Here is a 15,401-nt window from a genome sequence, read left to right on the forward strand (position 1 = left end):
GCTCCTCCCCTCTGGCCACGCCTCCTGCCACTCTTGACCCCTGCCTGTCAAGCTTCGTCCAGCAGTACATTAGGATCAAGAGGGCAGATCTGAAGTGAATTATTGAATTTGTTGGCCAATCTGTCACCAAACTTGACTGCATACAATGTCAGGGATTTCATAGACACATAATTGTGTCATTGATTTGTAGTTAATCCTTCAATCAGTTACTGAAACATCAATAAAATCTAGATGTGTGACAATGTTAATCTTCACCTGTGAGTATGACTTGACAATTTAGACAATCAATCAGTCAAAAGTTATAGTGTACAGTAGCTTGTGGTGCAGTTCTCCTCTATATGCATGTTCTTGAAACACTTCACCAACCCCAACAGAGACCAAAACCCTCGCTATCACCACTTTCTGTATCATTTTATGAGAATAGGGGCTATAATAAAGTATTCACAGATGAACCGCAGACCGACAGGGCACCTTTTAGCTTTCGCTGGAACAGCTTCTTATTTCGTTGCTTTTTTGTGTCTGATGTTGTGTTGTCTAGTGGCAGTGTGGCTGAGTTGATCTTCACTGACATTTTTTCCCAACTTTTTTTTCCATTAATTTTAATCCTCTTTCTTTTTTTCTTTTCACCCCATCAACTGTCTCAAAACCCTCTTCTTTCTTCTCCTCTCCTCCTTTTTCCCATCATCCTCTACTTTTTCTCTCATAGGGCATTTGTGTATCTGAGTAATCTGCTGTACCCTGTGCCATTAGTGCACCGTGTGGCCATTGTAAGTGAGAAAGGCGAGGTCAAGGGGTTCCTCCGAGTAGCAGTACAAGCCATATCAGGTAAGATCATCTTCATGATGCTTTGACAAATCTATTTTGATCAGATTCCAAACAGAAATGAAACTGACACTGAAACTGAAAATTGATTAATCAATATTGTTCAAAGGTTTTTTTTTTTTTGTAAAGTAGTACTACAAGGCTCAGTATTCAGACCGATTTTGTTTTTTTATTTCATTGGTTATTTCCTTGTGTTTTATGAATACAGGATTTTTTTTGTTTGTTTTGTTTTGTTTCTCATAATTTGTTGCCTCTGGTCCTAATTATGTTTAGATATGTTTTGTATCTCACCAAAATGATATACAAAACATAAATAAATTAAATATGAATAAATATTAAAATGTTGATAAAATACAATCATGTACAGACTCCTTGCATGGCATCGCTAAGTTTTCTGGTCCCTGTATACAGATCAGCCCTCCAAAAGCTCTGGGCCCCCTGTACTCAGTCCCACTTTTCCCCCTACTAGCGAGGCCCCTGTACAGATTAAATGTTCAGCCATAATCATTTATTTCTTGTCACAGCTGACGAAGAAGCTCCTGATTACGGCTCCGGTGTGAGACAATCAGGAACTGCTAAGATTTCATTTGAGGATCAACAATTTGAGAAGGTTGGTTGTGTCACTCATTTTATGTAACTGTTCATTCTCACAATTATTATCTCAATATTTGAGTAGGGCTTTGGACTTTCAGGCATTAAATTGTTTTCATAGAAGGTGAGACACCATCAAGAGTAAAACCATCAACCTTTTCTCTCTGCTCAGTTCCAGACAGAAACATGCACCGCTGGGACAAACACATCTCAAGAGGAGCTGCGCATCGTAGAAGGAGAAGGACAAAACTCAGAGATCAGTGCTGATGAGGTCAACAACAACACCTGTGCAGGTAATAAGTAAAATATCCAATACTGGTGAAAAAAAATCATATTCATTTATTGATTAGAGATTGATATCAATTTTGCACAATGTATTATGATTAATTTATGCATGCCTCAACATTAAATAAAATGCCCAATAACCATGCTGTGATAATTCACTGTTAAAGTAGTGGTATATGTGTAAATAGTGACTTGCACTATTTGTGTTTGTATTCTAATCTAATCTGTTTTCTCATGCATTGCTCCATCTAGCCTCTCCTGATGTTCCTAACAGTCCTCTGAAGGGTTTTCTGGAATGTCCTCTTGATGTGGCTCAGGAAAAATCATTTCAGCACTTAAAAATCGGCAGCAACTTCACCTTTAGGGTCACAGTGCTTCAGGCCTCCAGCATCTCTGCTGAGTATGCAGATATCTTCTGCCAGTTCAAGTGAGTACTTGTATTCCAAGTTATTTGTGTTCATTCATAGATTTATCAGGGCTTTCCATAATAAAAACTGTGCTGCACATTGTCGTAGCTGACCGATTTTATGGTTAGAAAGCCAAACACTTATGCAGATTATGCATGTTTCTGCCATAGTGTTTTAGACAAACGCTTTTTAAAAAACAAGCAAATAAATAAATTAACATGCTGCTTAATTTTTAAATCTATGTTTTTGTGAAAGTTGCCACTCGAAAATAACTCAGTTTGAATGGGATTGACGCTTCTGCAAACACTGATACAAGAAACTTGCAAGACATCTGATGCAATCTTGTCTCAGCCACCCTGTCTTTTCCCAGCTTTATTCATAGGCATGACGAGGCATTTTCCACTGAGCCATTAAAGAATACCGGCCGAGGGCCTCCTCTGGGATTCTACCATGTACAAAATGTAAACACAAACTTTGTGCCATCAAGTAATTCACCCATATTTAAGATTTTAGAAATAAATCAAACATAAATTATTTATGTGCGGTTTGCTACTATTGCAGATAACCGTAGAGGTCACCAAGTCTTTTGTGGAATACATCAAGGGTCAGCCAATCGTTTTTGAGGTATTTGGCCACTTCCAGAAACAGCCCTTCCCTCCTCTCTGTAAGGACTTGATTAGGTGAGCAACTTTTTTTTTTTTAGATTATTATTATTATTTATTTATTTTTAGTCACCTAAAATGTCAACTAAAATCTTCCCTGCTTATAGTTCATTACGTCCAACAAGAAGGCAGTTCCCTAGGGTTATGCCTTTGTCAAAGCCAGGTGAGTTGATATTTTGACTAATTTCTTGACTATTTCTTGTGGTCTGTCCATGTCTGAGCTCTGCCTCTGTCTCCCCCCAGTGCCTGCCACAAAACTGAGCACACTCACACGCTCCACCGCTGGCCCCTGTCACTGCAAATATGACCTTATGGCATTCTTTGAGATCTGTGAGCTGGAGGCCAACGGGGAGTGAGTATCTGATAAACTCATGACTTGTAGGATATCAGTACCTAGTAAGTTACTCATTGAAGTCTGTATGTATGGTAGGTTATTCATATGTTATGTAACCCTTGTACCTGTTTGTGTACTTCCTTAGCTACATCCCAGCTGTTGTTGATCACAGGGGTGGAATGCCTTGCCATGGTACATTCCTGTTGCACCAGGTAAACATGAATCCATCTTTCTGTCCCTAACAACTCAGTGAATGGTAATACAGATGATAACAGATTATATATGATTTACACTACCGTTCAAAAGTTTGTTGTTGTTAAGATTTTTTTCAAATGTTTTTTTTTAAATAAGTTTACCAAGGCTGCATTTATTTGATCAAAAATAAATAAAAACAGTAATATCGTAATGGTATTACAATTTATACTGTTTTGTATTTGAATATATATATATATATATATATATATATATATATATATATATATATATATAAAAAATGTATTCATGTGATGCCAAAGCTTAATTTTCAGCAGCCATTATTCCAGTCTTCAGTGTCACATGATCCTTCAGAAATCATTCTAATATGCCATTTTGGATAATATTTAATATTATCAATGTTAAAAACATTATCAATTTTAGTGCAGCTTAATATTTATGTGGAAACGGTGATACACTTGTTTCAAGATTCTGAATTTATTTGAATTATTTGAATTTATTTAAAATAGAAATACATCCTGAATACTGTACATCCTTGCTGAATCCTTGTATTAGTTTCAGTCCAAAGAAAAAAATCTTACAGACCCCAAAGGTTTGAACAATTGTATAGTTTGAAATTGAAATGAGAGATTTGCGATTTTCACCTTTGACACATTTTCCACAGGGCATCCAAAGGAGAATTACAGTCACTATAGCCCAGGAAACCGGCAATGATATTGAGTGGAAGGAGGTTAAAGAGCTCGTCATTGGTTAGAAAATGCTTTTTTTTATCTCTTAAAAAATAATTTATCAGAATTTCTGGCTTCCATCGCATTAAACGCCAGCTTGCATTGAGGAAAAATGAAGATGTTATTATGGCGAGTTTCAGATGACTCAGCATCACATCTGTTCTTTTTTAGGGCGCATCCGTAACACACCCGAGGCAGATGAGACTATCATTGACCCCAACATCCTGTCCCTCAACATCCTGTCTTCAAGCTACATACGACCATCTTATGATGACAGGTACACCACTGATATGTAAAGTGAGATCCAGTACCTCTAAATAATAAAATGTTTTCAAAATTTTTAATTAGCAATGTTAGCAATACCAAAATATTTAATGTGAATCAATTACAGTTTTTTTTAAATAACTAATTAAAGTGTTAACAACACTAAACCTTCATAACTTTGTTAATTGAAAAAAAGTATTTAAATTATATATATATATATATATATCTCAATTAATTAATAACAAAATTGTAATTCACTAACATGGTAATTTAATGTTTCCTGTCAGAGTGTCATTGGGAATTGACCATAGGTATGCTTTTTTACCCCCTTCAGTATAAAGTACAGTTGTTTTTTTTATTGTAACCCTTCAAAATTGTTCTAATAAAGAAAAAATGTAAGCACTGATATAATTCACTAAACTGTTTCCTACTTTTCAGGACATTTTACCGCTTTGAGGCAGCATGGGATAGCTCCATGCACAACTCCCTTCTGCTGAACCGTGTCACTCCATATGGAGAGAAAATTTACATCACCCTCTCTGCCTATCTTGAGGTGAGGAAAACTCAACTTTTTCTACAATAAAGTTATCAAATTAAGACAAACAATGTGGGATATTTTGGAACTCATCAAAAGCAATATCAACACAATCACAAATATAATAGTGAATTCAAACGTATGTCTGTTTGTTGGTTATGAGATGTTCCACTAAGTTTTTGCTATAATTTTAGATGGAGAACTGCACTCAGCCCACTGTCATCACTAAGGATTTTTGCATGGTGTTCTACTCCAGAGACGCTAAACTTCCTGCGTCTCGCTCCATTCGAAACCTCTTCAGCACTGGTGCCTTTAGGCCATCTGAGAGGTGAGGAAAGTTTGCTTGCCTCTTTCTGCAGTCAAGTAAATTGATCAACCAATGCACCATTTCGAAGCTTTAATGCTCGAGACTTGATATTTGAAAACAGTTTTTCACTTGAATTATCACCGCAATAGCAGAATTAAATGTTTTGTTAAACACTACGGTGGTGTTTTGTGTCTCAGTAACCGTGTGACTGGAGTGTACGAATTAAGCCTCTGCCATTTGGCTGACATTGGAAGTCCTGGTAAGTTATCGTGTACAAATTCAGACCAATAATTATCTCATATATTTGTAGATTTAACCTAGTTGTTTGATTCATTTTGTTGTTCCACTTTGACCTTGATGGTGCAGGTATGCAAAGGAGGCGCAGACGGGTGCTGGACACCTCAGTGGCGTATGTGCGTGGAGAGGAGAACCTTGCGGGTTGGAGGCCCCGCAGTGATAGCCTCATCCTGGACCACCAGTGGGAGCTGGAAAAACTTAGCCTCCTACAAGAGGTACAATATATATATATATTTAAGTATTTAAATATATTTATTTTATACAATAAATATGTTTAAGGGCTTTTAATCTTGGCTTTAATCTGACTTTTGTTTTCAGTCAAGTGCATGCCACTGAGGTGCGTGTTTGTTTACAGGTGGAGAAGACCAGGCATTACCTTCTGCTGAGAGAGAAGCTAGAAGCATCTCTGCTGCTGGGACAGGACTCTTTCTGTGGCAAAGACCTTATGGACTCACCTAAGGCCTCCAGCCCCCTGATCAGCCCGGTAGTCAGTCTGGGTCTGGACAGTCCCAACGAGAGGCAAAGGGAGCTGGCTGCCAAGGTGATCGTCTGCAGCTACATATCTATCTACATAATGTCACACTAATAGCCTATTCCCACCAGTCCAGTTTGACTAAAACAAATAAAAGTATAAAATATTTGCCAATAATGTTTTGCACAAAAACAACTCCGCAAACTAATTTTCCTAATTACTCTTATTTTCAGTAAAATATCATCCCACCAATCAGATACATTTATTTGAGAAGCAAAATTGCATAGATGGATGGATAGATAGATATGTTTTTATTACTGTTATATTAAATGAAAACTTTATGTACTTTATTCCTATTTTTCCTGTTTTTTTCTCTCTTCAGTGTGTGCGACTGCTCATGCACACCTTCAACAGGCAGTACAGCCAGGTGAGCAGCAGTCTCAGTGAGAGCAAGGTGAGCATTTACTGCCCTAGTGTCCATACAGACCTTGCCTCATTCTCTCGCCCGTGCAGACCAGATCTCTCTCTCTCTTTCTCCCTGTATCTCTCTCAGTCTCATTTAGCAGTCCTTTTGTCATTTATAGAGAATTTGTGTTCACTTCACTTCTCTCGTTTACTCATTTAGAGTAGAGCAGCATGATTAGTGTAATATGCTTTAAGGGTAAGCATGGCATTTTCTGGAATATGGTGTATGAGACACTTTAATGTGTTGCCCACTTTATCATTTGGTGGTGCTCTCTCTCTTTTTTTTTTAGCTGTCGGAGATGTCCGCATCCTTTTTAAGAGACGGTTCTTCTTCACCTCTGAGCACTCTGACACCCTCCTCCACCTGCCCATCACTGGTGGACAGTCACTATGGCAATCCAGACCTCAGGTCAGTGTACTTTCAACACAAAACCCAGAGTCCCCTTCTAATATGATTAGGGCTGGAACGACGCGTCAACATAATCGATTACGTTGATTATACACTGTTTATGTTCATCCCTAATCCCCTGTCATGTTTCACATATAACAAAACAAAACTCTAGAGCAGATGCTAATGGCAAGTATGGCTGTGCCGCTTTTTACGAGCCTGCACATTTTCAGGATTTTAAATGATTAGTAACTGAGAGCAGAGAGTATGTTTAAGCGCCTCGCAGCTCACACCCAATGCAGCTCCGGTGGATCTGCGGATAAACGCAAATCATTTCTCTGTCTCCGTGAGTAAACTGAACCCATCATGATTATACAGTTAACTGTAGTTCTCAAATTATATGACGTGTCAGACAACTAGTCCAGTGCGGTTCTGCTCATTCAGTCCGGATTAGTCGAGAATGCGGTTGTGAGTCCTGAAAATGTGCAGGTGTCAGTTCAATTATAGAATGGGGTTGTCACACTAGTAAAAAACAAACAAAAAAACGAGGTATGAACGCACCAGTGTTAAGCAGCGCTGCCATACTAGCCATAAGCATCTGCTGTAGAGTTTTGTTTTGGGTGAAACAATACAGGGGACTAGGTATGAACATAAATAGTGTGTAATCGACGTGATTACTTCGACACGTTGTTCCAGCCCTAAATATGATCACAGTATGTCTAATACGAGTTCTCTGAGAATCAGATTATGTACTGTCTGTTCACTCTCAAAACACCTTTAATACATTATTTCTAACAGGACTTTCTTGTTCTGTGTGATTTTACAGAGGAGCTGAGGCTAACTCAGGTGCCTCTAGCCCTGATCTCGACCCCTTCAGCCCCATAGAGCGAAAACACAGGAGCTGCGCCTTCATCCCGAACATCCAGGAGATTCGTGTCAGGTAGCACCCCAAACAGTCTGTCTGAGAAATTTAACTCGACTTTTTGAGGGATCTGACTGCGGTATCTGAGGGGGTAAAAAGCAAGGGGAAAAAAGCCCCGCCTCCACTCACTCACACCAGCTCAGAGATCCACTCGCTCAATGGAAGTAAACGCTGCACAATAGAATCGTTCCTTACAATGTCGGACACATAACTGTAATTAATATGATTAGCCTTTTTCTTGACTATGTTATCAAACAGCTAATAATGTGTTGCTAACGTTACACAAACCATGTTTCCATTCGCCATCTCAGAGTCAGACAGCTGCCTTCTAATAATCGCCATCCTTAGAACGCTTTGAACAATTTAGAACGTCAGTGGAGAAAGACATATTTCTATATTGCTATATTGCTAAATGTACCTGATTTTTCATATCAACATAAAAATATACCAGGATAACCTAACTTCTCTTGAGACTCCTCTGCTTCATAGAATAGTTAATGATATGCTAAAGTCCGCCCCCCTAATGACGAGATAGGTTACAAGGTAGTCTGTGACGATTTCAAACTGCTTTTTTAAGACTGTCTTTCGTTCACTAGAGTTGTAAGGAGAAAATACTCAGGAATGGTGTTGACATGAATTTGCACATGGTTTGCATTAAAGCATATTAAAAACACCACATAGACATATAAACAACATAAAAACTTGGTTTTCACCACAGGTGTCTTTAAATCATTGCTATATCTAGTGTATCTACATCAGTTTCAACTATCTGAATAAATGAATCAGACTGATCACTTGCAAAATGACCTAAAGATCAATTAGAAAAACACACCAGATTTGTACGCAGTTTGAACAAAGCCTGTGTAATAAATCTTTCCATCCAGTTTTACAACTTAAGAAGTAGTACTCGTATGAGTAAAATAATGTACACTCACATGAGAGTCATACAGTATCAGTAGCCTGGAAACCATTTTTTTACATAGCGGCTGCCATGTTGAGATCACATGACAAATACTGTTTCTTTTATCTCTTTAATTGTCCCAATGGACCCTTTTCATATTTCCAGGGTTCTTAGAAGCGGAAGTTGTCAAAAATATAACTTATGTGCTCCCGTTTGCTCTAGTAACCAAAGAAAAATCCATGATAGTTCTAAGTTATATGACTTTATAAAAAATATTGAGAGATTGATTATGTTTGTCAGAAGTGAGAAAGTTGCCGTCACTTTATCAGTCGTTGTATAATAAATACATGTATAGCAGTGTTAACTACTTTTCAGTAATTAAATGACAAGGTAATATAACACAATAGTGTTATAAATGTACTGTACATTCAATTTCATAAAAATTTGCATGCAAATATTTCTACAATGGTACTGATAACTGAAACGTTTGCTTATGTATGACGTTGCATCCCCACCACTAGGTGTCAGTATAAAGTCCAAGACCACTGTTGAATTGTACAATGAAACATATGTATATATGTAACTAAAATGTACTTTAGTGCTAACTGTTTTTTTAAAGTTGCACTAAAGACAATTAAATATATTTACAGCAAGTAGAAAAACTCACTGTCCTTAACTTTTAACATCATGTATCGTGTTATTGATTTCCCTGCAAATAGTTTGTTATATATCTGTTATTATTTTTCCTATGACTGCAGCCCAATTGTGTCAAAGAAAGGCTATCTACACTTTCTTGAGCCACACACCAGTGGCTGGGTGAAGCGGTACATTGTGGTGCGACGGCCTTACGTCTACCTGTACCGCAGTGAGAGAGACTGCGTGGAGAGAGCCGTCATCAACCTGTCCTCTGCTCAGGTGGAGTACAGCGAAGATAAGCAGACCATGCTGAGGGTAAGAGCCATTTATTCCTCATCTAATGATATTATACACATGATTACTGAGGAAAGTGGTCAGCTATCTATAGCTGTCTTGCTTTTTGTCAACTGATTTTGTTAACCCATGTGATGTTTTGTTGCCAGGCTCCTAACACTTTTTCAGTATGCACTGAGCACCGCAGCATTCTCCTCCAAGCAGGCAATGACAAAGAGATGCATGACTGGTTGTACGCATTCAACCCACTGCTGGCAGGAACTATCAGGTATTCAAAATAAATTCAGTGATTTCATTTCCTTTAGCACAGTCACAACAACACATATAAAGTTTTCATTCAATAATGGTCTCTCTTTACTTTTATGTAACACTTTAAATCAGTGCTTCTCAACTAATTTTGCTTTAGGATTTTCAAGATTTTACATTGAACTTTAAGTAGCAACCCAAAACAATAACAAATTTCTTTATAAAGAAAAAAATAAACAAAAAACGCCCTTAACTTTTCCCCCGCCTTTGACAGAATTATTCGTTGTTTGTGAGAAAATGTTTCCCAGACATTGACGGAATTTTCACTGTTATATGGTAGGGGGCGCTATTACGCATCTTCTGAAAGAGTACTGAATCTCCTGATCAAAACACTTGAGAAGAAGATGCAGAAACAAGCGATATCTATGTAATTATATGATAATGTAAAAGAACGCAATAATTAACATTAAAAAGCATGTAAATCAAACCTGCCTAATGTTACTGAAGGAAATGTCGACCCAGGACGAGGTATAGGACTAGGGGTGTTGATGTACTCGATCTACTCAATCTGTGTTTTGATCATCGTTCTGAATCCGATCTGGATATAGTCTTTAACAAAAACATGATTTTTCTCAGCTTTTTGTTCAAAATGTTAGTTTTTTTTTAATTAAACAGTTTTTTTTATGTCAAAACCTGTCTGTGTTGAACACGTGTTGTTATTATTAACATTTTTTTTCATTCATTGAAATACAGCTGAAATAAAATACAATTTTAATATTAGTTGAATACTTAGTTGAAAAAACTTGAAATGTTGCATAGCAACTCACTGAAATATATGAATAAAAATATGAATAAATACTATAGTAGTTAAAGTGCCCCTATTATGCTTTTTCAAATGTTATTTTCATGCAGTGTGTAATATAGCTGTATGTGAATGTAAAAATTTGGCGAAGTTATAAAAATTAAAGTGCACGACAAATAAAGTTATTGTCTCCTAAAATCGACAGAATCGATTCTGAACTGCCGAAATGAGACGTCAGCAATTCCAGTCTCACTTCCTGTTACATAGCTACGCAACAATGTAACAAATTTGCATAATGCCAGCCTATGGTGTTTATTGTCTGCCTGCGAATAACATCTACTTTGACCCGCCCTCGAACACTGTAATTGTAAATGAGACTGGAAGAGTTTGGTTTGTGTTGTCGACATGAAGAGAAGATGCTGTTTTCAGTGCTGTGAATCCACTTTGCATGCACTTCAAAAAGATGAGGACTCGCTCTGGAATTAATACGGAAAAACCAACGCCATTGTTAATCTTCGTATACTATGTATCAAAAACTGAGGAAGCCTTCAGAGCTGGAATTCAGATGTGGTAATAAGAGTTTCATTTCCAACACGCGCTGTAAACGGTAGACCAATCACAACAGACTGAGCCATCTGGCCAATCAGAGCAGAGTAGGCTCTCAGAAATGATGGGTTTAGAGAGACTGAATCTTCGAACAAACCGTTTTCAGACTCTTTGAGTGTGTTGTGCAATGTACATTATTAAAGTGTTTTGAATTGGATGAATGTAAACTTATTGTCAGAGACCTCCAAAACAAAATTAGGAACCTCAAAAATAGCATTATTGGGGCACTTTAAATAATACTAAATTAACACTGCTGTGTTGGCATCTGCCTAATTCTACCAAGACCATAGTGTCTTAGTGACATTTAACAGTTAGTTTAGACAGACACAAGGTCTTTGATGTCAAAACAGACCTGTGACCCATTTTTGGGTTGCAGCACAGCAGTTGAGAAGCACTGCTCTAAGTGGTCATGGTCAGTGATATCGCTGAATTTCTCCTAATCTCTCTCTCTCTACCCACAGGTCTAAGCTTTCCAGAAGAAAATCAGGACAGATGAGGATGTGAAATCATCTTTTTTTTTTTCTCTCGCTCAAACCATAAAAAGGCCTAAAAGGCCTTAGTGATGTAATTAGGTCATGTGATCATAAGTGCCCTGTCCCCATGTCATCACAGCTGCCTCTTGCCTGCCCGTCCCAGCATTCCCCCTCAGTCTGTCCATGCCAACCATAGACTGCGGGCTTGGCTTCACAGAATGTGTGTTTATGTGTGTGTTTCAGGCCCTATTTAGTGTACATTTACAACAATGAAATATATTTAGCACTTCCCGCTAACATACAGTAGCTAAAAGCTAGAATGGCAAAACGACATCATAGACACTGCCCTACTCTTAACTGCATTCGTTCATTTGTAAATTCGACTCGATGCTCTGTTTCTGTATGTGCTGCTTCAGAGTAATGTCAAGTGCTTTTACCTGGGCTTCAGTAGTTGCCTCTCGCTTTTGATCATTGTGCTTTTCGAAGGGATGCAGAGCTTATTTTGAAGTCGCGCATGATAGAAGATAGAATTGAGATGGATTTTAGACTAAAAGAAGTAATTGTCTGTTATTTTCGACAAAAATCAGCATCGCAAAAGTACAATACGTCTACCATACAGAAGTTTAGTTTGTGTTTTACTTTCATCTGTAATGTCTTTTTTACATTACATCTTTACGTTTACTTATTTATTAAGCATTGTATGTTTTATAAACATAATTTATTATGAGGTCACTCTTTGTAGTGTGCTACAAAAAAAAAATTCACCTTGCACTTTTGATAATGAGCTTTATTTACCAGGTTCGTTTTGGTTCATTTGCACTAGAGCTCTGCTGCTAAGAGAATCAGCTTCTTTAATGTTCACTTTTCATCAGCTTACTTTTACGCACAAAATTAGAGAGCGGTGTTGCTAAATTTCCTGAACGCAAATACATCAGTGCACATTATAACTAAATTTCAAATAATATTATGCAGGAGGTTTACCGTATGTTCAGAAACACTGCATCTTGATTGCATAGTTCCTCTTTTGTAGCTGTTTTGTTTAGGTCATCCCAGCCTTACATGTTATAATAGAATATCTGTATTCAAACCTATTACATGGTGTTTCCCTAGGGACGTGACATCTTGTAAGAGAAGATCCAGTTTTATTGTTACAACGTAAAACAGAAAGTCTATAAACTCAGATTTTACTAAAAGTCTTGTGATCCCCAATATAGAGAACGTTATATTTAGCTCAGCTGTAGAAATGTATCTGTTATATTGTTTTTTGCTCCACCCTTTGCCTTGTACGATGAAGATGTGTGTATACTAAGTATTGAAAAGCCGTGTTTCCTGTCATGGCAACTACATCTTAAAGAGGTATTACCAGAGGCCGTTGTATGCTGATGAACTCAGAAATCTCTTGTTTGGTTTGGGCTCATGCTATTGGTCAGTCAGCCATTTAGTATGTTGCTCATGAGGATTGATGTTTTGTGCAATGGGTCAGCCAACCCAAAGAGCACAACATGTAGCAGCTGTGAATGTATCTGAGAGATTTGAGCGGTTCTGGTCTCCACCTCTCAAAACGGTTTCTTCATAAGGAGAAGTTTAAGTATAAGTATGCCTTTATAGACTCTTACATTATGGATCTGAAGTGTAAATGAGGGACAGACAATTAAGTTTTGGACAATATGTTGACAGTCATACCTCCCAGTGCCCTGCCTTTTGTTTTGTTTTTACCCATTCCTGTCTTTGATTATGCTATGTATATGATAGCATGCTGTACATATTTATTCAGCTTTTAAATGAAATGTATCAAATGTATTCCATTTACCTCCATACAGTATAAGAGTAGCATTTACATAAAAATAATTGATTCAGTCGTATTATTTTACCGCTTTGAAGGATCACTGTCGACTATGAGCATTTAGTGTCCGCATTTACATGATGCCCTGAAGATGAAGCATTCAACAGGACTTTGTCAGCATACATATATATTGCAGATAAACAAGATTATTAGGGTTTGTAGTTGATGTGTCTTTCTTTCACTCTCAATGGAACCACATATTTTTGAGCATCATTTTGAATAAACATCTTTCATCCATCCAAATATTCCAAACTTAAAAAAGAGAAACTCAATATGAACTAAGTGTAGCTACTGTAATTGCTTCAATATTTGTTGATTTTCTCTGTATATAAACCCAACTGTGGTCTAGCACACGGCTGATAACCACTTTATACCATAATGAATGGGCTGTAGTGTACTCAGTGCTCAACTTCTTTGAGTGTTGGACCTGTGTCTTCTAATGTCTGTGGACACTTAACACTTTGTCTGGTGTGAAATAAATGTGAAATATGCGCAATGTTGCAAGAGTTTGGACTTCTTATTTGTCTAGATGCAGAGTAAACTTTTTTTACTATAAAGGGCCAAACATCAAACTTGATTGAAAGTAAACTTGATTGAAAGTATTGTTGCCTTGTTGCTTTATCAGGCAATGACTTTGCAGGGAGCATTTGCACACAAAGGTACCTCACGAAACTGATTCGGACAGGCTTCTAATGCAGCATAATGGTTTAATGATCTACAACAAAATAGAGTGAGCTTTGGTGATAACTAAGTGAATATTTAATTACTTCAATGGTTATTTCTCGCTAGAAAAGACATCAAAAGTGTTTAAAAACACATTTACACTCAAACTGACCATGCACCAACAGCAACTTTCATACGGCATCTTTATTTTTTTAGCTCAACTGTCACAGATCGGAAATTACGGAATTGTGGGATATCATAGGCAGTGAATGATACATCTATGCTGACTTCAAAAATCGATCTGATGAAGGTATCAGGGAAAAGGAAGTGAAGGTACGTGCCTTGATGCGTTTCTACCTTGGAATGCATCCTTCAAAGGCAGTTTTTGAAAATCAAAAATCAGTTGTTGAATATCAAAGTTTTTTGTGTCTATTTATTATAGGGATTTGTGGACACAATATTTCTAGATTTGCAGAGTAAAAATTTTTGTATTATTATTTTTTATGAAAAGCTAAAATTAGGCTCTCATGGGCAAGATGCACCCCTCACCCCAGAACTGGCACAGAAGGCCCAGAGTGGCATGTTGTTACAAGTGTTACTATTTTTGGTGTGGCTTCTTTATTTTACAGTATGTGCACTTACAGTGTACTTGCCTAAGAAAATACTGGTAATATAAGGTAACTACATGGGTAAAGGTTAGGTTAAGGGGTAGGTTCAGGGTTATTACCTAGTTATTATCCAGTTATTATAATTACTATAATAAGTACATAGTATGGGAAACGGGACTGTAAAATAGCTACCCTATTTTTTTATCTAATACTTATTGTAATTAATGGGGTTATTATTAAAAAATTCTATGAGTAGACGTACATTTCAGGCATCTTCGCTTTTCATTCAATTTGAATTCAAAGTGTTGCTATTGGGTGATTAAATATGTATAAAATTCGTAGAATAACTTTCTATAACTAATTTAAGTCCTGAATAACCAATTTTCAGACGAGTCTCTTTTACTAGGATTCTGCTTTGTATTTGCTTGTCATCTAGATTATAGATATCATCTACAGTAGATAGCCCCAGTGGGTAATTTCCCTACTTTGAATAATTTGACATCTAAATTAGTAAATGTATTTCCCTTAATAACACACTGGATGATGCTTCATCACCCAGCACATGCTAAACTTATTGTTGTACATTGTTCTTAAGCAGAGCATCTTCTCCCATCATCCTACTTTGTTATTGTATCTG

General features: G+C 37.2%; 1 protein-coding gene across 10 annotated transcripts in view; it reads left to right on the forward strand.

Annotated features, from left to right (window-relative positions):
• The window catches only part of kif1ab (kinesin family member 1Ab), a 30,378-nt gene extending 17,813 nt beyond the window's left edge, over positions 1-12,565 (forward strand). For 6 of the 10 annotated variants that reach the window (XM_056235542.1, XM_056235544.1, XM_056235545.1 and 3 more), the window contains 23 exons: positions 707-825; positions 1,347-1,432; positions 1,586-1,706; positions 1,951-2,125; positions 2,476-2,566; positions 2,667-2,785; positions 2,875-2,930; positions 3,011-3,119; positions 3,247-3,313; positions 3,979-4,063; positions 4,214-4,319; positions 4,594-4,617; positions 4,745-4,859; positions 5,036-5,169; positions 5,346-5,407; positions 5,515-5,660; positions 5,801-5,986; positions 6,300-6,371; positions 6,673-6,791; positions 7,597-7,710; positions 9,352-9,544; positions 9,673-9,791; positions 11,639-12,565. In XM_056235542.1, the coding sequence (XP_056091517.1) occupies positions 707-825; positions 1,347-1,432; positions 1,586-1,706; positions 1,951-2,125; positions 2,476-2,566; positions 2,667-2,785; positions 2,875-2,930; positions 3,011-3,119; positions 3,247-3,313; positions 3,979-4,063; positions 4,214-4,319; positions 4,594-4,617; positions 4,745-4,859; positions 5,036-5,169; positions 5,346-5,407; positions 5,515-5,660; positions 5,801-5,986; positions 6,300-6,371; positions 6,673-6,791; positions 7,597-7,710; positions 9,352-9,544; positions 9,673-9,791; positions 11,639-11,681 (2,461 nt within the window). In that variant the 3' untranslated portion in view covers positions 11,682-12,565. The remainder of the gene's footprint in view (positions 1-706; positions 826-1,346; positions 1,433-1,585; positions 1,707-1,950; positions 2,126-2,475; positions 2,567-2,666; positions 2,786-2,874; positions 2,931-3,010; positions 3,120-3,246; positions 3,314-3,978; positions 4,064-4,213; positions 4,320-4,593; positions 4,618-4,744; positions 4,860-5,035; positions 5,170-5,345; positions 5,408-5,514; positions 5,661-5,800; positions 5,987-6,299; positions 6,372-6,672; positions 6,792-7,596; positions 7,711-9,351; positions 9,545-9,672; positions 9,792-11,638) is intronic. The other 4 variants (XM_056235547.1, XM_056235552.1, XM_056235549.1 and 1 more) reach the window with 1 other exon arrangement.
• Positions 12,566-15,401: the final 2,836 nt, after the last annotated feature.

Source organism: Rhinichthys klamathensis, unplaced genomic scaffold, assembly GCF_029890125.1.
Source record: "Rhinichthys klamathensis goyatoka isolate OS25496 unplaced genomic scaffold, OSU_Roscu_1.1 h1tg000422l_1, whole genome shotgun sequence".
NCBI lineage: Eukaryota > Metazoa > Chordata > Actinopteri > Cypriniformes > Leuciscidae > Rhinichthys > Rhinichthys klamathensis.